General features: G+C 45.4%; 1 protein-coding gene and 1 long non-coding RNA gene across 4 annotated transcripts in view; one reads left to right on the top strand and one right to left on the bottom strand.

The window, feature by feature from the left end:
• MANBAL (mannosidase beta like) overlaps positions 1-13,744 on the bottom strand; it is a 25,615-nt gene extending 11,871 nt beyond the window's left edge. Inside the window, exons 1-3 of one of the 3 annotated variants that reach the window (XM_038572268.1) lie at positions 13,590-13,608; positions 8,313-8,380; positions 2,756-2,964 (exon numbers count right to left, since the gene is read on the bottom strand). In XM_038572268.1, coding sequence (XP_038428196.1) covers positions 2,756-2,905 — 150 coding nt within the window. In that variant the 5' untranslated portion in view covers positions 2,906-2,964; positions 8,313-8,380; positions 13,590-13,608. Of the gene's footprint in view, positions 1-2,755; positions 2,965-8,312; positions 8,381-13,589 lie in introns of all 3 variants that reach the window. The other 2 variants (XM_038572267.1, XM_038572269.1) reach the window with 2 other exon arrangements.
• LOC111092065 lies at positions 13,615-20,341 on the top strand. The gene is made up of 3 exons (XR_005377827.1): positions 13,615-13,805; positions 16,779-17,086; positions 18,198-20,341. It is a non-coding gene; the product is annotated as an uncharacterized LOC111092065 (long non-coding RNA).

Raw genomic sequence — 20,341 nt, 5'->3', positions numbered from 1 at the left:
CTCCAAGAAAAATGGATCTCCAGAATATACTATATGTTAAGTGAAAAAAGAAACATGGAAAACTGTATTTTTTTTTAAGTTTTATTTATTTATTCACGAGAGACAGAGAGAGAGGCAGAGACACAGGCAGAGGGAGAAGCAGGCTCCATGCAGGGAGCCCAATGCAGGACTCGATCCTGGATCTCCAGGATCATGCCCTGGGCCAAAGGCAGCGCTAAACCACTCACTGAGCCACTTGGGCTGCCCTGGGAAACTGTATTTAATAGTATGCCATCTTTTATGCATCAAAAGGGAGAATGTTTATATATATACATATGTATGTATATCCACACCACACACACAGATATGCATTTGCTCATGTTTTAATAAAAAAATAGAAGAATAAATCAAAATAATAAAAATTATTACCTATGGAGTAAGGAAGGAACTAAGGTGGAGGATATTGAGATTAAAGGAGACTTCTGTTTCTTTTCTTTTTTTTTTTTAAAGATTTTATTTATTTATTCATGAGAGACACAGAGAGAGAGAGAGAGAGAGAGAGTCAGAGACACAGGCAGAAGGAGAAGCAGGCTCCATGCAGGAAGCCCGATGTGGGACTCAATCCTGGATCCCAGGATCACACCCTGAGCCAAAAGCAGACGCTCAACCCCTGAGCCACCCAGGCATCCCGAGACTTCTGTTTCTAAAGACACTTGTATCTTGTATCATTTTGACTTTGGGAAATATTATACATAAATTTCTACATAATTTTTAATTAAATCAAAACGGAAACAAATCCTTAAAAATTCAAAATAAGTTGAAGCAAGTTAGCCTAACTGTATATCACAATGGGAATATAACTATATGAAGAAAAGAATTACTAAACCCAGTATTCTGACCATACATTCCTACTGGGGCATATTTTTAGGCCAGAAAGAACCACAAAGAAACCTTATATTTCATTTTGAGTCTTACTGTCAGTAGTAAAAAACAATGTAGTTATTTTTAAATTATAATATATTTTAAGTGTATGGAGTAGAGTCAACATAAAAAAAAAAAAAAAACCTGCTATCTTTAGGAAAGTCTACTTGCAAGGTTGGCCCTTGGCTGGCACCTGGAAAACTGGATTCTGGGTGGTTCTCACAATTCCTAGAACTGATAAGAGTGACTCACTGCACCTAAACCAAACAATATGGTTTATGCCGAATACCGGCTTTCCTTCTGGAAGCCTGGAGTTCTGGTCCATAAGCAGAGGGTGCTTACCCATCCCTAAGAAAAGTCCTAGGCAATGAGCCTCAAATGAACTTCCCTGGTGACATTATTTCACACAACTTGATGAGGCTCCCATTGAGACCATTTGAGCACAAAAAAATCTAAAAACATATCAAATATATAAAAATATATATTCAAGGGGTACCTGGGTGGCTTAGTCAGTTAAGGGCCTGACACTTGGTTTTGGCTAAGGTCATGATCTCAGGGTGATGAGATCAAGCCCTGCATCTGACTCATGCCCAGCACAGAGTCTGCTAAGACTCTCTCTCCCTCTCCCCCTGCCTCACTCCCCTGTGCCCATGCACACATGCATACTCTTTCTCTCTTAAAAAAATCTTTAAAAAAAAAAAAACAGATATAAGTAAATATATATATATATATGTTCAAAATGATGTGAAAATCAAAGCTTCATTGGTCAAGATTGGAGACTGCTAGAATCCAAGCTCACTGTAAAGGGGGGAAAAACAAGCATTTATCCAGCCTTTACTATGAACAGCATTTCAGAATAACCATATAGGCAATGAGGAAAAAGTCTTCATTGAAGAATTCCAGCTAATAAATGCAGAAGGAAATAATGAAGCCCAGCAATGGACGCTGAAAACACAAGAAAGACTGGTGGGAAATTTTGAATAGAGGGATCATCAGCTCACACCACCTAAACCCACTGATCAATCCCAGCATCTCTAAATGTGTGATAAGCAGACACCACATGCACATTGGTGACACATAGCAGGAAGTCCACAGCGCCAGCTATGAGGTGTTCTCACCAAATAACCTGATCTGAGTTGACTCAAGCAACTAGATTGAATTTCCTATTGACAGGAAATATAGGGAACAGAGAAACATGTTAAATGACACCACACAGAGGCAATCAGCTAAATCCTGGATGTGGATACTATAGATGACAATGACCTGCTTTCCCCAACAAATCAATGTCATGAGAAAAGGGAGGGTAGTGGAAGGAGTATGCTACAGAATAAAAAGACCTACAGAATAAAGTCAAAACAACAAAAAGCCAATCTGATCATGTCAGTCTCTTACTTAAAATCCTATGGGCCCCACTCACTCTTCTAGCTGCAACTCTCATCATGTCCTTCTGTGCTCTGGCCACAGTCCCCTTCATTAAGTTACTTGAAGTAGAGTCCTTGCAAATGCAGTTCAGTTCCCCTGCCCCAAGGTAAGACCAGGTCCTCCCCGCCTTGATATGCACCCTCACAGTGCCCTGGGCTTCTCATGGAAACATGCATATTTGCTTCATATCTGCCCTTCTCTCAAGGACTTGAAGCTGCATGAGGATGGACACTACATCTTGCAATAGACTGACATGTAGTAAGCAGTAAATAAAAATTTGCTTAACGTGTGAACAAATAAAGTGTTGGTCACATAGTTCAATGCCAATAGGCAGGAATTTGGCATAGTCCCAACTGATCTTCTTTGCCATGGCATCTATTTTTAGTACCTAGAACCCAGTCTGAGGAGCAGAGGCTCACAGGGAAGGACTTACCACCTCATGGGACTTGGGAACAGGTACAATGATGGCCAGCACACAGATGAGCTGGAAGATGGCCCCCAGGAAGAGTCCGTACCGCAGCAGGTTCTCTAGGAAAGTGGGCTCAGGCACCTCGGGAGGTGAGAAGTCCAGGTCGGAGGCCATGGCCTCGGCCACCAGCTGCCTGTGGTCTCCTCTGATTCACCACTTTCCAGAGCCAACTTCTAAACACAAAGGTTAAGTGTCATGTTTCTACAACTGGCTTTTAAACTCTTCCACTTGCACAAACATACACATATTTGCAAGAATATATAAAGCAAACGCAGTAAGATATTAACAGTCCTTGAATCAAGTGGACATGGACAGTCATTGGACTATTCTTTCAACTTTTTTTCTATATTTGAAATTTTTCTAAATACAAAGTTAGGGGATCCCTGGGTGGTGCAGCGGTTTGGCGCCTGCCTTTGGCCCAGGGCGCGATCCTGGAGACCCGGGATCAAATCCCACATCGGGCTCCCGGTGCATGGAGCCTGCTTCTCCCTCTGCCTGTGTCTCTGCCTCTCTCTCTCTCTCTCTCTCTCTCTCTCTGTGTGACTATCATAAATAAATAAAAATTTAAAAATAAATAAATAATACATACATACATACATACATACAAAGTTAGGGAAAATAAGTAAAGGCAAACATTTCAACAAAAGTCTCTAATCAACACACATTTGAAGGCCTGCTATGTTTCAGGTTTTCGTTCATTTGTTCATTTATTCACCCAGTTATTCATTCAACAAATACCTGCTGAACAAGCACTGAAGACAGAGCAAAAAAGACAAATGCCTGCTCTCTTGGGGCCTACATCTCAGGGCAGAGGCCGACAACCTCTGCCAGATGTGCTGTGCCAGCTAGTGACAACTGTTTTGAACAAAACTTATGAAGGGCATAGTTTTATTTTGTATAGGGTATCAAGAGGGGCTCTCTGAAGAGATGGGAATTGAGTGGCAGAGGTACGAAGTGTGAGAGTGAGCCACTGGAATATCTGAAACAGGCATATCCAGGCAGAGAGAAAAGAAAGTGTAGAGGCCCTGGGGAATGAGTTCAAAATAGCCATAGAAGAGTGCTCAAGAAGGAGGAAAGATCAGGGAGGAATGTGGGCTGACCCACTAGGTCATTTCTGGATTAACTGAAGCCACTGAGGGGTTCTAAGGAGAGAGATGACATTATCTGACTTACATTTTAAAGGGTGAGGTGAGGGGGTGCAGAGTAGACACTTGGAGGCCGGTGAGGGGGCTACTGACAGTAATCCAAGTAAGAGATGCTGGGCACATGAATGACAGGGGCAGGAGTGGCCAGTGGTAGCAGGTCTAGCTTTAGCCAGCCTCTCCTTTCACCATGGCCCCCACTCCTAATACCCTGGTCGAGCTGAAAGAACTGCCTGTAGTTCTCCAAAAGTATGGGCTCTTTCAAAATCCTGGGCCTCTGCCCAGGCTGCACACTCTGCCAAGAATGCCCTTTTCCATTCTGACTGCTTGGTGAAGCCCCCACTCAACCTCCAAGGCTGAGCTCAAGTGTCACCTCCCCAGCATGCCTTCTTTATTGCTGTCCCCCTGCCCTGGTATGACCAAATTCTTCCCCTCTACCACAGTACCCACAAGTGGCCTCCTCTGCCCACCCCAACAAGAAAAGGGCAAACTGGGGCGCCTGAGTGGCTCAGTCAGTTAAGTGGCTGCCTTCTGCTCAGGGCATGATCCCAGGGTCCTGGGATTGAGCTCTGCATCAGGCTCCCCGCTCAGGAAGTCTGCTTTTCCCTATGCCCCACCCTGCCCCCCACTCATGCTCTCTTTCTCTCAAATAAATAAAATCTTTAAAAAAGGGGGGTGGGGTGGTGGCAAACTGACTTTGGAACCAGGCCCACCTGACTCCAAAGCCCTCTGTTTTTTCAGAGATGTGTGCCACAATTTCCTGCTAAATTTGAGCTGTCCAGGGACACCTGGGTGGCTCAGTGGTTGAACATCTGCCTTTTGGCTTAGGGCGTGATCCCAGAGTCCTGGGATTGAGTCCCACATTGGGCTCCCTGCATGGATTCTGCTTTTCCCTCTACCTATGTCTCTGCCTCTCTCTGTGTGTGTCTCTCATGAATAAATAAATCTTAAAAAAAATTTTTTTTGAGCTGTTCAATATGGTGGCCATGAGCCACATGTGGTTGAGAGTTGAAATACAGCTGGTCCAAACTAAGAAGGTTGTTAAATTAATTATGCACGCAAGTTAGGACATAGGAGGAACATAAAATGTACAATATCTCATTAATGATTTTTTATATTGATTACATGTTGAAATGATATACTGGATTAAGTTGTATTATTAATTTCACCTGATCTTTAAAAACAAAATCGGAAGATTTACTTTCTGATTTCCAAACTTACTAAGAAGCTACAGAAAGCAAAACGGTATTGTACTGAGATAAGGATATAGACTAATGAAATAGAGAACTGAGAAACAAATCCTCACACACACAGTCAACTGATTTTCAAATAAGGGTGCCAGCATCATTCAATGTGGAAGAACAGTCTTTTCAACACATAGTGCTGTGAAAACTGCACATCTACATGCAAAATAATGAGGCTGGAACCTTATACCATATACAAAGATGTACGCAAAAATGAATCAAAGAGCTAAACTTAAGGGACACTTGGGTGGCTCAGCGGTTGAGTGTCTGTCTTTGGCTCAGGTTGTGATCTGAGAGTCCTGGGATCAAGTCCCACATCAGGCTTCCTGCATGGAGACTGCTTCTCCTTCTGCCTATGTCTCTGCCTCTCTCTGTGTCTCTCATGAATAAATAAAATCTTAAAAAAAAAAAATTAAACTTAAGAGCTCAAACTATAAAACTCCCAGAAGAAAACACAGGGAAAAATCTTCATGAAACTGGATTTGGCAATGATTTCTTACATGGGACACCAAAAGTACAGGCAACAAAATAAAAAAGAACAAAAAAAAAGCAACAAAATAAAAAAGAATTGGACTTCATCAGGATGAATTTAAAAATTGGTATACCCAAAGACACTATACGCTATCAAGAGGGTGAAAATACAAACTAGAAAACAATTTGGTCGTTTCTCAAAAAGTTAAACACAGAATTACCATATGATAGGGCAACTGCACTCCTAGGTATATACCCCCAAAGAGCAGAGAGCAGGGGCTTGAACAGATACAAGGTGTACACCAGTGTTCAGAGGTGCATTCACAACAGCCAAAAGATGGAAACAACCAAGAGCCCATCAACAGATGAATGGATCAATAAAATGTGAGGCATATATACAAAGGAATACTATTTGGCTATTAAAAGGAGTGAAATTCTGACACCTGCTAAAACATGGATGAGCCCTGATGATGCTAAGTAAAATAAGCCAGACGCAAAAGGGCAAATGTTGTTTGATGCCACTTGTAAGAGGTACCTAAATAGGCAAAGAAACCAGAAACTAGAAAGAGCCAGAAACTAGGAGATAGGTTAGCAGACTGCTTCTTGGCCTTTTGACTAAGATCAAGTGTGGAGATAGGTTAGCAGAGGCTGGGGGGTGGGAAACAGGACTTAGTTTTTAATGGGGACAGTTTCAGTTTGGGATGCTGCAAGACTTCTGGAGATAGTAATGATGGTTAGACACCCCTGTGAATGCCACTGAATACACTTAAAAATGGTTAAAATGGAAGAAAATGGTTAAAACGGTAAATTTTGTTATATACATTTTACCACAATGAAAAAAAATTACTTTTTCTTTTTTTTTTTTTAAGATTTTATTTATTTATTCATGAGAGACAAAATGAGAGAGAGAAAAAAAAAAAAAAATGAGAGAGAGAGGCAGAGACACAGGCAGAGGGAGAAGCAGGCTCCGTGAAGGGAGCCCGTCCATGGGACTCAATCCCAGGACCCCAGGATCACGCCCTGAGCCGAAGGCAGACGCTCAACTGCTGAGCCACCCAGGCGCCCCTTTTTTCTACTTTTTACATGTGGCTACTAGAAAATGTAAAATTACACACGTGGCCTGCATTGTATTCCCTAGCATAACCCTGGGCTAAAGAGAAGTTTCTAGGATCTTTCACTGCTTTGCACCATTATCAGAATAGTGACTAAAGGATAGTAAAGTGACCTTCTCAGTAAGTAGAGTGGGACTTATGCAAATAAGTACTGTGTCCCTTTTGACCTGGACACTTAGGAAGGTTACATGCCTGTGCCAACAGGGTGGCTACTTTCACATCATTTCTGCTTTCTTTGGGAGCCACCTTCCAAGCCTGAGGGCCCTTTTAAAATCCTCAGAGCTGGCAGATCTTCATCTTCTCAGGAAGGATTTGACTTCTGGAAAGAACCCAACATCATCTGGTTCCAAGTGTGGTGAATCAGGTGGGGCCTCAAGCTCAGGAATACCATTTTTGGTCAAATACAAGGTATGACGCTCAGACACAGGCAGATTGTTTGGGGTGGCTCATGAACTGGCCCTGAAGTGAATTCCAGGGCAGCCACGAGAACAGCTTCTCTGGAGGAAATGTGCAGCCCTGCCAGGGCACCATCATGTGAACACCAAGGTATAAGAAGGCGCTCTCATTTTTTTCAGTTGCAGCTCACAAACTATACATTTTTTGAAAAATTTTTAAAATATTTTATTTATTTGAGACAAAGAGCATGAGCAGGGGAAAGAGCAGAGGGAGAGGGATAAACAGGCTCCTTGCTGAGTGTGGGTCATGCAGGGCTTGATCCCATGGCCCTGAGATCACAACCTGAGCAGAAATCAAGAGTTGGAGGTTTAACCGACTAAGCCACCCAGGAACCCCTAAAGTACGCATTTTCAAAAATGCCCTTGGTCCCAAGCTTCATGCTGTTAACAAGCCTACTGAACTTATCAATACTTAGATTAACTAGTGTTACTAACAACAACACTGTTATGAATATTTGAAATACAAAAAAACTGGGCCTGGGCATGGGGGCAAAAAGCCTGATTCTATCAGCAAGTAGCTACACTTTGGAGTCTTGATATTCTCATGAGCCAAACAATAATATCTATTCAAAGCAATAATGCATTTAAGCTTTTTAGTGGCAATAAGGCCATATATAACAAGAGCCATAAAAGTGATTATATCCTTTGACTGAATAACTCATTTCCTAGAATTTACAGTAAGGAAACAATTCAAAACAAGAAAAAAGGCTTCAGGTACAAAAAAATTCACAGTAGTGCTATTCATGATAGTGAAAAACAGGAAGCAACTGAAGTGTCCAACAATAAAGAGTCAGTTAACCCAATTACCGCACATCATGGCATATTCCCCCTTAAGATGGCAAGTATAAACGATGCATATCAGGTCAGTGGAAAGTCTTGGCGAAATAACATTTGCTGAAGAGACAACAATTACAGGAACACTGTGACTGCAACCATGTATGAACTGATTTTGTTGGCCAAAGATCAAAAAAGGCTAGGAAGATGTGAATCGTCGCTGTTCAAGCAAAGGCTTCTATATAGGATAGCATAGATGTAATGGGAGGGTGACTGTGAAAAAATCTGCTTGACACAGATTATGTATGCTTTAGAACGCTTACCTAGTTTTCTCTACACCCCTGTGCTTGACTTCCCAGCCTTCCTGCCAGTGTTTCTGGGTCTTCAATTCCTAAGTACAGAAGTCACATGAGTCCTACTCATCCTTCAGATCTCAAGTGGGAGGCGGTTGCCCTCAGACTCCCTGTGCCTGTGCCAGGCTGTCACCCCACCGCCCCCCCACCCCCCGCCATGGTTGCAGCAGCAACAAGCAATCGTTTGCCAGATGTGCACCACACCTCGCATCTGGTTCACGTTGCAACCACCTGGGGAGGTGGGTTTTACTAACGAAGACAAGGAAACTGACTGGGAGAGGTTATGTGCCCTGCCCAGGGACCAGGTGGCTGATGAATGGTAAAGTCAAGCTTCAAACTGATTGGCTCCTCCAGAGCTTGAGAGCTTCCCGATTAGGTCGGTGGTTTTCAAAATGCAGGCAGTGACCCATCAGTGAGCCGTGGAAACCACTTAGGGGGCTGCAAGAAGCATTTTTTCCTTAACTTCATTAGCCAACACTTGATTTAAATAAATGACAATAGAAAATATCACATTAGTGGGGCGCCTGGGTGGCTCAGTGGGTTAAGCGCCTGACTCTTCATTTCAGCTCAGGTCATGAGCTCAGGGAAGTGAAATGGAGCCCTGCATGAGGCTCTGCACTGTGAGTACAGAGCCTCCCTAAGGATTCTCTCTCTCCCTCTCTCTGTCCCTGCCCTCACCTCCTTCCACCCACTGGTGTAGGTAGGGGGTAGAGGGAGGAAGGGAGGAAGGAAGGGAGGAAGGGAAGAAGGGAGGGAGGGAGGGGTAGGGAGTTAGAGAGTGAGGTATGTAGGAGAGGATTTATTTTAAGAGATAGATCGGCAGAGAGAGAGAGAGAGCTCCCGACAAGCCAAAAAGCCTCAAGCACGACCGCCATCCAGTAAAGCCAAAGCTCCCTCCCCTAAAGAAAGAAAGAAAGAAAGAAAGATAGATAGATCACATTAGGAAGGAAGGAAAAAAAATCCAATTAGTAAGGATCAGTATTGTATCCTGAAGCTTTTTTTCAGTTACATCTATTTACATCCAAGTATGTGTGTTCTGAGCCAAAATTCAAACATATTTCTTATTATTTGAGAAATAAGGAGTCTGGAGTCTAATGTTTTTTACTTGCTCCACTCTAAGGCCCTGGACAGCAGGGGCCCTGGGCCCACCCCGAGTTTGTTCCAGGGCCTGACTCAGATATTTGGTGAATGATGAAGCCTCTGCCTGTATCCCACCTGGAAAGCAAGAACAGAAGCCTCAACCGCCTCATTTAACAATGAGGAGTAGGAGTGGAGAAGCATGGGGCTTGCCTAGGTTTTCCCAGTGAGTCGAGGCAGAGCTATCCTGCGGTGTCTCTAGCCTACAGCACACCAGACTTGCTTTAAGAGCAGAGGTTTTCTTTTTTTTTTTTTAAAGAGCCTTTATTTTTTTTAAGATTTTTTAAAAATTTATTCAGAGAGAAAGAGAGAGAGAGAGAGGCATAGACACAGGCAGAGGGAGAAGCAGGCTCCATGCAGGGAGCCTGACGTGGGACTTCATCCCAGGTCCCCAGGATTACACCCCGGGCTGCAGGCGGCGCTAAACCGCTGAGCCACCGGGGCTGCCCAAGCAGAGGTTTTCATACACTGGGGAAATCTCATACCCCTGCCAGAATTTAATACAAAATACTTCCTCATCTATTACCAAACATAACAAATAATTTCATAAGGTTATTAAAATCCTTGAGGCTCATCCCTGAATGCCAGACACTAGTGGTCTGAGACATTCATTCATTGGATACATATTTATTGAGCACCTACTGTGTGTCAAGGGTTATTCTAACTTCTGCCACGGAGTTCTCATCCAAATGGGGGTACTCACACACACATACACATGGATTATAATGTCAGAGTTGGGTATTACGGGAAAATATAAAGGAGTATGATTTGGTATGAGGTGGTGAGGGAAGGGCCTCTTTGAGAAGGTAACATTTCAGCAGAGCCAAAAAGAAAGCACAGGAAAAGTCATTTAAATACCCACTGGAGGAACAGTGGGAATAAGGTCCTGAAGCAGTAATGAGCTTTATGATCAAGAAGAACAAGAAAGTAAACAAGCTGTGTAGGGCCAGGAGGCCATACTATAGAGCCTTTTGGTTTCTCCCCTGAGTAAAAGGGAAGAAGACTCTTGAAGGTACTTAGCAAAGAAGATGGCAGGGTCTGACTCATTTTTAAATGGTCCCTCTGGCTACCCTGTTGAGAAAAGACTGCAGGGGTACAAGAGTGGGACCTGGGACAGCGGAGACCAGTCAGGCAGGAGGCTGCTGAAACAGTCAAAAAGACATGCCTGCACCCAGGTGGCAGCAGTGGGGGATGATAAGTTCTGGGGATATGGATATATTTTGCAGAGAGCTAATGGCACTGCTGAAGTAAAATCCGAAAGAAAGAAGTTAAACATAATCCCTGAAGGTCAAAGGGATTGAAGGTCAAAGGGATCATATTCTGTATGATACTGTAATGGTGAATAGAAGATATTAAGGATTTATCAAAACCCACAGAACTTTACAACACAAAGAGTAAAATTTAATGTATGCAAATGTTAAAAAAAAATCATTTCAGAGGTCAAAGTATCCCAGGATGGTACAAAGAATGTGACATTCTGAATCTAAATGTATTACAAATGTATTAAATAACTTCACAGGGCTGGGGTGGGGGCAGGATGTGTGTGGCCCAGCCTCTCAGTTAAGTCTTTGTCTTCAGCTTGGTCAAGATCCCAGGGTCCAGACCAGAGAATCTGCTTCTGCCCCTCCCCCGCTGCTCCCCCTGCTCATGTGCATGTGCTCCCTCCCTTCCTCCCTCTCTCAAATGAGTAAAATCTTTACAAAAATAGTAGTTGAAAGGAGGGGGGAAGGGGCTATCAGGTGCCAACCTAGTTAACTATGAAAATGAGTGGAGTTTGTAGGACTAAAGGTAAAAGGAAGTACACATGTACAATACACTCTACCTGATAGTTACTTCCCACAGGCGACAGAGGTTAACAATTTTGAAACCACTATATATGTATACTGAAATTGAACAACTGAGTAAATGGATGGTAGATGGTGGGAGTTAGATTAGTCACAGATGGAGTAGGAGGTTACAGATAAGCCAGAGGAGGCTAGAATGATCCATGTGGAATTGATGAGAGTTGCAGCTATCTCTAGGAACTCATATTTAGCTTAATATAGATACAGGTGGCAACACAGGGAAGTATTTATAGATATGTGTATATATACAGGTTAGTATACACACATCTGTTCTTGCACTGAGGACCTAGAGGCATGGGCATCCCAGTAGCAATGATCACACCTAACAACCAGGTCTTGGCATTTAATACATTCTCCAACAAAAGGAACCAAGGCGCTGAAGAAATGGTTCATTCTAGGACGGAGGCACGAAATATACAAGATGAGCCTGAGCAGAAAATGTTCAAAAAAAAAAAAAAAAACAAAAAACACCCACAAAACAAAAAACACATTTGCTGGGACATGTCAAAGGGATAGAGTGCCCAATGGCCAAAGCTGGAACAGTGTGAGCAATAAAATACAGTACTACTGGATTATAACCCAAAGTATGAAAATAAATATCTGAGCCCATACTGATCTAAATCATTGAACAGGTAAATAAATAAATGGGGGAGAGTTGACAAATTTCCCATGGAGAATTCCACATAATTTATGTAGATACTCCGCCTTTTAAGTGTGGAGCATGATTCCACATTCTTAAGTGCGGGCTGTATTGAAATGATTTTATTCCAAGAGTACAACATGGGAAAGGGGAGAAAAGGAAGAAATTTTACAGTGGAAAAACTCGACTACCCCAAGCTAGTGATCCAAGGTTAACATCAACAGTGACAATTTATACTAATAGCATATACCCTTGATGTAATGAGAATGGTACTTTACCTCTGTGGTTTTCTACCCCAAAACTCCCAACTCCCAACTAATCATGCGAAAATACATCAGACAAATCTCAACTGAGGATCATTTTACTCAAAACTGCCAAGTTGCTCTAACAAGCAAAGTCTGGGAAACCATCAGAGCCAAGAGGAACCTTAAAGAGATGCGACTAGGGGATCCCTGGGTGGCTCGGCGGTTAGCGCCGCCTGCAGCCCAGGGCGTGATCCTGGAGGCCCGGGATCCAGTCCCACGTCGGATTCCCTGCATGGAGCCTGCTTCTCCCTCCGTCTGTGTCTCTCATGAATAAATAAAATCTTAAAAACAGAGAGAGAGAGACACGCGACTAAATGTAATGTATCCTGGACAGGATCCTGGAGCAGATAAAGGACACTGGGGGAGGGTCCCGAGATGGGAGTTCTGCATGGGGTTCCCAGGGGGGAGCCTGCTTCTCCCTCCATGTTTCTGCCTCTTGAATAAATAAAATCTTTTTATTTTTTTTTAAAGCACACTGGGGACTGGGGGATCCCCGGGTGGCGCAGCGGTTTAGCGCCTGCCTGCAGCCCAGGGCGTGATCCTGGAGTCCCGGGATCGAGTCCCACGTCGGGCTCCCTGCACGGAGCCTGCTTCTCCCTCTGCCTGTGTCTCTGCCTCTCTCTCTGTCTCTCGTGAATAAATAAAGTCTTTAAAAAATAAAAATAAAAGGACATCGGGGGGCGCTGAGCAAAAGCGAATAAAGCACGGACGTTAGCTAAGATTAAGATCAACATTGGCTCATCGCAATAAACATGCACTGTGCACTTCAGCGCTTCGCCTTCACCATCTCATTTAATCCTCACCACAAGCCTATGCGCCCATTTTACAAGGGAGGAAACTGAGAACCGAGGAGACCACCAGGGAAGGCCCACGACGACACAGCACTTGGGAGCCCACTCTGGAGGCCAACTCCGGCCAGACTGACCCCGGGGCGGGGGCGGGGGCGGGGGCTGCCGCTCCGCAGGTGGGAGGGAGCGCCCGGCTCCGGCTCGGGCTCCGAGCGAACGCGCCGGGCTGCACCGGCGAGGCCCTCGCTCCCCACCCCCACCCCCCCCCGGGGCCACCAATTCCCTCGCGCAAGTAACTTCCTGCGAGCGCCCCGGGAAGTTATTCTCGCCGCGCGCACGGCGTCCCCGGGCCCGGCCGAGCCGCGCCGCCGGGGGCAGCCGGGCCGCGGCGCCCGAGCCCGAGCCCGAGCCCAAGCCGGCGTCCGCTCCCGCCGCCCCGCGACCCCGCCCCGCCCCGACGCCCGAGCCCCAGCCCGAGCCCAGCCCGGGCCCCGCCGCCGCCGCCGCCGCCGCCGCCGCGCTGCCGCACTCACCTCCCGCGCCGCCGGGCCGCTCCCCCGGAAGTGGTTCCCGCCGCAGATCCCGGAAGTGACGCAGTAGCAACCCGCGGGTCCAGCTCCTCCCGCGTTGCTAGGGCTCCGGCCTTTGTCCCAACTCGGGGGCTTTGAGCGGGAGGGGCCTGGGGCTGCGGGAACAGACCTCCCCGGAGTTTCAAAGCCCCTTTGTGTCAGAGCCCATTTCAGCAGACGGTTAGTAGACGTCTACAGGCGCTTTAATTCTATGGTAGACCCTGAGCTAGGAGCCTGCAAAGAGGGGACGCAAATAAGAATTCTCAGCGTTCAGACGGAAGCGCATGATTAGAATTCGTTCCAGGCCTTCACCCGGGGCGGGCCGGGGCGGCGGGGGGGGGGGGCTCGGGGTACAGCACGCGGCCCTTGATCTCCGAGTCGTGGGCACAGAACGTACTTGAGAAAAAAACCCAGAAAATTAACAGTGCCGTACTCTGTGCTCTGGGTTAGTTACTGGAGATACAGTGAAACTGTGAAATAATAAACGTTACTGCTTTAAGCCCCTATTTTCAGGGTCCTTTGTCATGCAACATAGAGAACTCTCACTCGGCAGCTCGCAGAGGAGGGGCTGGATGGCAGAGATCCAAAAAAGAATTGAAACCAAATCTTACCCCCAAGGAGCTCACTCTTAGGGGCACCTGGTGGCTCAGTGGTTGAGCATCTGCCTTTGGCTCAGGTCATGACCCTGGGGTCCTGGGATCTAGTCCTACATCGGGCTCCCCTCAGGAAGCCTGCTTCTCCCTCTGCCTATATCTATGCCTCTCTCTGTGTCTCTCATGAATAAAGTCTTTAAAAAAAAAAAAAGCTCCCTCTTAGAGGATTCTAAAATAATTATAATTCAGACAACGTCCACTAACTCCATGCTATGTGAGGTGGAATGGGAGATAGAAAATGTAGCATTCATTTATTCATTCAGATAGTTATGGAGTTTCTGCCCTGGATCATGTACTATGGAACTGGGAAGACCGTGGCTGGCAGGTGGGTCCCCACCCTCACTGTGCTTACAGAGTAGGAATTCATGTCTGACACCTCCATTAGTCAATCACACAGAGAAATGTATATGAATCAGGAGATGTGTTGGGAAGGAGGGGAAACCATGAGAAAATAAGGTAGGGGATACAATCAAGATAGGGTGATCAGGGAAGGCCTCTCTGTGAAGGTAACATTTAAACTAAGAAGAATGAATAGCATTTGCCAGGCAAGGAGAGGGAGGAAACCGCATGGTGGGAGGTGGAAAGGCTGTGGGAAAGGCTTGGGGCATAAGAAGGGAAGAGAAGCTCAAGCCTGAAGGGTACAGGAATGTAGAATAAGAGTTGGTACTTGCCCTTAAAGGGACTCACTGTGGGATGGGGATGAGGAGGGTCATGGGAGACAGACCCTCTCTGTCTTATGTGTTGAATTATATCTCCTCCCAAAAACAGCTATGTTGGAGGGGCCCCTGAGTGGCTTAGTCAGTTAAGCATCTGCCTTCAGCTCAGGTCACGATCTCAGGGTCCTAGGATGGAGCCCTGCATCGAGTTTCCTGCTCAGCGGGGAAACCTGCTTCTCCATCTCCCTCTGCTGCTACTACCCCCTGCTTATGCTCTCTCACTCTCTCTGTTAAATAAGTAAATAAAAATCTTAAAAATAAATAAATAAAATTGGATGGGAATAGAAAGCTACGTCTTCTGCCTTAAAAAAAAAAAAAAAAGGTTATGTTGGAGTCCCAATCCTTAGTAGCTCAAAATATAATCATACATGAAGGTATGATTTTTTTATAGAGGTAATCAAGTTAAAATTAGGTGATTGGGGCAGCCTGGGTGGCTCAGCGGTTTAGCACCGCCTTCTGCTCAGGGCATGATCCTGGAGACCTGGGATCGAGTCCCACGTCAGGCTCCCTGCATGGAGCCTGCTTCTCCCTCTGCTTGTGTCTCTGCCTCTCTCTCTGTCTCTCATGAATAAATAAATAAAATTTTAAAAATAAAAAATAAAATGAGGTGATTAATATGGGCACTAATCTGACTGGTGTCCTTATTTAAAGGGGAAATTTGGGCATAGATCTCCACCCAGGGAGCATGACATGTGAAGATAAAGGTGGAGATCAGCATGATGCTTCTACACACCAAGGAATAACAAAGATTGCCAGCAAACCACTGGAAGCTAGGCGAAAGCCATGAAGCTGATTCTTCCTCACAACCCTCAGCTTTGATTTCAGATTCCTAGTCTCCAGAGCTGTGAAAAAGTAAATATCTGTTGTTTAAGCCACTCAGTTTGTGGTACTTTTTTATGGAGGCCTAGCAAACTACTATAGATGCACAGGTGCTTTGAAACCTGTTACTCTGTGTCCAAATGTAAAAGATCCCCAGTGTGGCTGCTATAAGCATGGCTAACTTTCTCTATCTCTGGAAGCTCCTGGAAGGCTCCAGCTGAGTCTTGCTCATCTCTGTGCCCTACGTGGCTCTATTAGCACCACAGCAAGGCGAAGAGCTCTGTGCCACACTTGCTCCTACCCATGATATCTATGCAAGGCACACTGCTCACAGCATGAAAGAAAAAGTTGAAAATGATATGGTTTCTGCTCTGAAAAAAAATTCTAAACTAGATGAACACATGACAGCGTAAACTGGTTTGTAATTATTAATTATAGCTCCCATTTATTGCGTATTCACTAAGTGCCAAGCACTTTACATACATCAATATTCTCCTGCCAGCAAGCCTACAAGGCAGCTGTAATTATGCTCATTTACAAGTAAAGAAGCCTAGGGCTGGAGAAGTTAAGCAACTTCCCAAAGCCTCCCAGAGGCTACAGGCATAACCAGTGCACTACCCAGCCAACCTGTCCCAGCCAGATGGACGTTCCAGGCATGAGTCCCCCAGGAAGAGAGGAAGGATCCACAGGGACTGAGGTATCTGAGAAGGCTTCATGAGGGAAGCGGTTCAATGTGTGTTCCAGATAAATGGGCTGGATCAAATATGGGAAAAGAACACTTGAGGTGCAAGACTTGCTTTTCTACCTCTGAGCCTTTGCCTTTGTCGGTCTCTGCCTGGAATGCTCTCCCCTCCTGGTTTTTCACAAATCAGGCTCATTTTCATCCCTCAGGGCTCAGCCCAAATACCACCTTTTCAGAAAGGGCCCCCCCGACCCCCCTTTCTAGCTAGTTGTTTTTTCTACAGATGGCTCCAGCAGTATTGCCACCCCAGAAGCTCTTCTGCCCATGGCTGCTTTGACCAGCAGCATACTGTGGAAGGAACTGTGTCAGCCTCAGGCATGGCACTCGCCTGGCCTGGAAGTCAGCCACGTAAGAAGGGTGAGCAGCCTGAGATCAGTGAGCTGTGAGAAGTCCAAACCACACGGAGGAAGGGAATCCAAGGAACATCAGACACCAGATCAGGGAATGAAGAAGCCATCTGGGAGAGGTGGAGCGATGGACAGATCTGAGATAAAGCAATGATGGGAAAATGTTAAGTGTACCATCTAGGTGGTAAGTGTAGCGTTTGCTGTACAATCCTTTTAGCTTTTTTATAAATTTGAATTTTTCCACTACAAAATTTGGGGCAAAAGAGAAGCCATTTTGTTTCTTGTTTTTGTTGTTGTTGTTAAGATTTTATTTATTCATTCATTCATGAGAAACGCAGAGAGGAGAGAAAGAGAGAGAGGCCGAGACACAGGCAGAGGGAGAAGCAGGCTCCATGCAGGGAGCCCGACACGGGACCCGATCCCAGGTCTCCAGGATCCTGCCCTGGGCTAAGGCAGCGCTAAACCGCTCAGCCACCCGGGCTGCCCGAGAAGCCATTTTGGAGGTGGATTCTCCAGCCCCAGACACTTTAGCTGACACTACGTGGAGCAGAGATGAAGCTCCCAGCCCAGCCTTTTCCGGATTCCTGACCCACAAGATCATGAGCTAAATTAATGAGTACTTTAAGCTACTAATTTTGGAGGTATAGATAACAGAAACTCTCTAGGAGACCTCTCTTACTTTCTATCACAGCTCCCTGCCTGCTTCTTTTAGGGCATTACCACGGTCTGTAACTGTCTTATTTGCTTGCGTAATCATTATCTGTCTCTTCCCCAAGAGAGTGTAACTTCTGTTTCCTTTGCTCATGCCTTCTCCCAGCACCTAGTACACTGCCTGGTACCTGGAGGTACAAGTGAATGTTTTTTGAGTGACTAACTGAGCCCAGGAGATGGAGCCCTTCTGAAGGGTAACAGGAGAGAATATAGAGTTTGTGGAGTGGAGGGGGGGACTTGGCATTTGTCAGTTTGGCTGCCCAACTCTCATTTGGGGGAATCTCAAGAAACAGAAACAGGAAGAGGCAGTCTCCTCTCTCCCTATGGATGAAGGCAGATGGATGAAGTGAACACATTCTTACCTCAGTTCCTGCTAGAGCATGAATACTGGACATACCCACCCCAGATTTAATCTGGAAGTAGAAATTCCAGCTGTAAAGGTCAGTCAGAGACCATGGTGAGTCCAGATTTGGGGACCTTGTTCAGAACAGGAGGCTCTAGCGGCAGGATGTTAGCCACTTGGCTTTGGGTGGTTCCTGCCTGAGTCCGGTTCTGCAGTGTTTCATTACCTCCTTCTGCCTTAGGTTCAGCTCTGGTGTGAAACCAAGAATGCTGAGTGAGGCAGATCCGGATAAATCCAAGACGCAGGACCAAAACAAGGGTCCGCTTTCCTTAGGTGATCTGGACATCTTCCTCATGCCAGAAAGGCCAAGGACATGTTTCTCTCAGAGGCAGCAGAGCCCAAATAGCAGTGGAGATTCATCACATCCCAGACTCTTTCTCTGGGCCTCCAAGAGCCTTGTAGCAGGTAACCAACTTTGACAAGACCTGTTCTTCTCTTGCTTTCTACAAGGTATGAACTCAGGACTGGATTCTACTCTCAGAGGTCTAGAAACACAAGGTGCCTGAGTCCTATTCCTGTGCTCTAGGATTTTCCAGGAGCCAGTCTACTACAAGGAGGAGAGGTTCACATTCCAATGCTGGGCTCATTAGAGAGGTCAGCAAACAGAATATCCATCAGAAGAGAAATTACATGTGAACATCAACGTGCATATCCCAGAAAAAAACAGACACTCTCACTTGGTCTTGAGACCCAAGATCTCCCACAGTCCTGAAACCTGAAAAGTTTTATTCAGCAGACATTCATTGAGTACCAACTGCATGTCAGGTAAACACTGGGGACAAGATCTTGGGCTCTGGTAGGGGAGAGAGACATAGACACAAACTAATACAATAGGATATTTTGAGTCCTACAAAGGAGAGCTCATCAGAGAAGTTCTAAAAAGGAGAAGCATCAGACCTTTGACAATCACCAAAGGCATCCCAGAGTAAGTGGCATTCACTCTCCAGAAGGAGATTACAACAGAAGCAAAGACCTAGGCCAGGGCTTGCACTTCCAATTCCCCACAAGGAGTGAGTCCAGAACTTCATCTCTCTGAAATGCTTCATAGAAGCAGCACAAACTTCACATGCATCTAGCATCTGGATGATATTAATTACCTCCGTGTTTATTAAGTGCCCCATTAAACTTGACTCTAACCAACAGCACAGTTGGCTCCCCGGGTTAAATCCACACTAAATATTCAATTACACACAGCACAAGCAGAATCGTATTTGGCAGGGATTAGCTCACTTGTCCTGTGAAGGCACTTTTCCAGCTGAATAATAATGGTGTCTTTTAATTGTGTGGTATCTTCCTCTTGAGGGACTTTAAGCCAGAACATCTCCTCAGAGGGAGACAGAAACTGGGTGTCATCATATCCATTTTGTAGTTGGATGAACTCAGTAAAGAGATCTGGCACTCGCCACAGAAGCTGGAATCTTATTTCTCTTTCAGTGCTCAGCTCAAATGCCCTCCTCTTTGAAGATTTTTCAGTTCCCTCATCACAATTTCCTTGCAGTGCATGACGCTGAAAGAAGCTGAGAGAAACGGCAGAGCCCTCCCTTGTGTACAGGGCCCTGTGATGGATGCTTGGCCTGCATTCACTCACTCCATCCTCCTTCCCCGCAGCACACCCCCCCACCTCCACCCCCAAGGGAGAGTTTCCACTTCACAGCTGAGAAAACTGAGAGAGAAGTTGAGAGATGGGTCTTGGTTTGCACAATTAATAACTATAAGGGTCAGGATTCAAACCCAGGCCTCTGAGCCCAGTGTCTTAACCACGCACAATCCTGGCCCATTTGTTCTTTCATTCAACAAGGATTTATTGAGCACCTAATGTGTACCCGGGGCTTGCTAGGAGTATAGTACTTGCTAGGGGTCCAGGAGTGAGGAAAACATCGCCCTTGTCCTAACAGAGATTATCATCTAAGCAGGGAAGACAGATTTAAAATCCTTCAACAAACAGTTATTTAATTACACATCAATCATCTGGCAATGTTAGCAGAATGTAAGTCAACTGGAAAGACACTTAGCAGGGCAAGAAAACAGGTGCCTAGATGGGTTCTTCTTTTCTGTAATTCAGGAGTCAATCAACTCTTCCTTTTTTACTTTGATTCTGTAGCTGAGCAATGCCTACAGATGCCCACAATTGCTTTGGTAATATCTACAAATCACTTCCTTTTCTGAATCATGGCTTTCCCAGCTGTAAAATGGGAATGAAAATAACAAACCACTGGAAACAACCCAAATACCCATCAACAGGAGACTGTTTACATAAATGATAGTACATTTACACCATGGAATATACAGTTATTAAAAAGCATGAGACAACTGGAAATGCTAGGG

This window comes from Canis lupus, chromosome 24 (assembly GCF_011100685.1).
Source record: "Canis lupus familiaris isolate Mischka breed German Shepherd chromosome 24, alternate assembly UU_Cfam_GSD_1.0, whole genome shotgun sequence".
In the NCBI taxonomy this organism is placed as follows: domain Eukaryota; kingdom Metazoa; phylum Chordata; class Mammalia; order Carnivora; family Canidae; genus Canis; species Canis lupus.
Note: the sequence above shows the minus strand (reverse complement) of the source record. Positions and strands in the feature narration are given on the sequence as shown.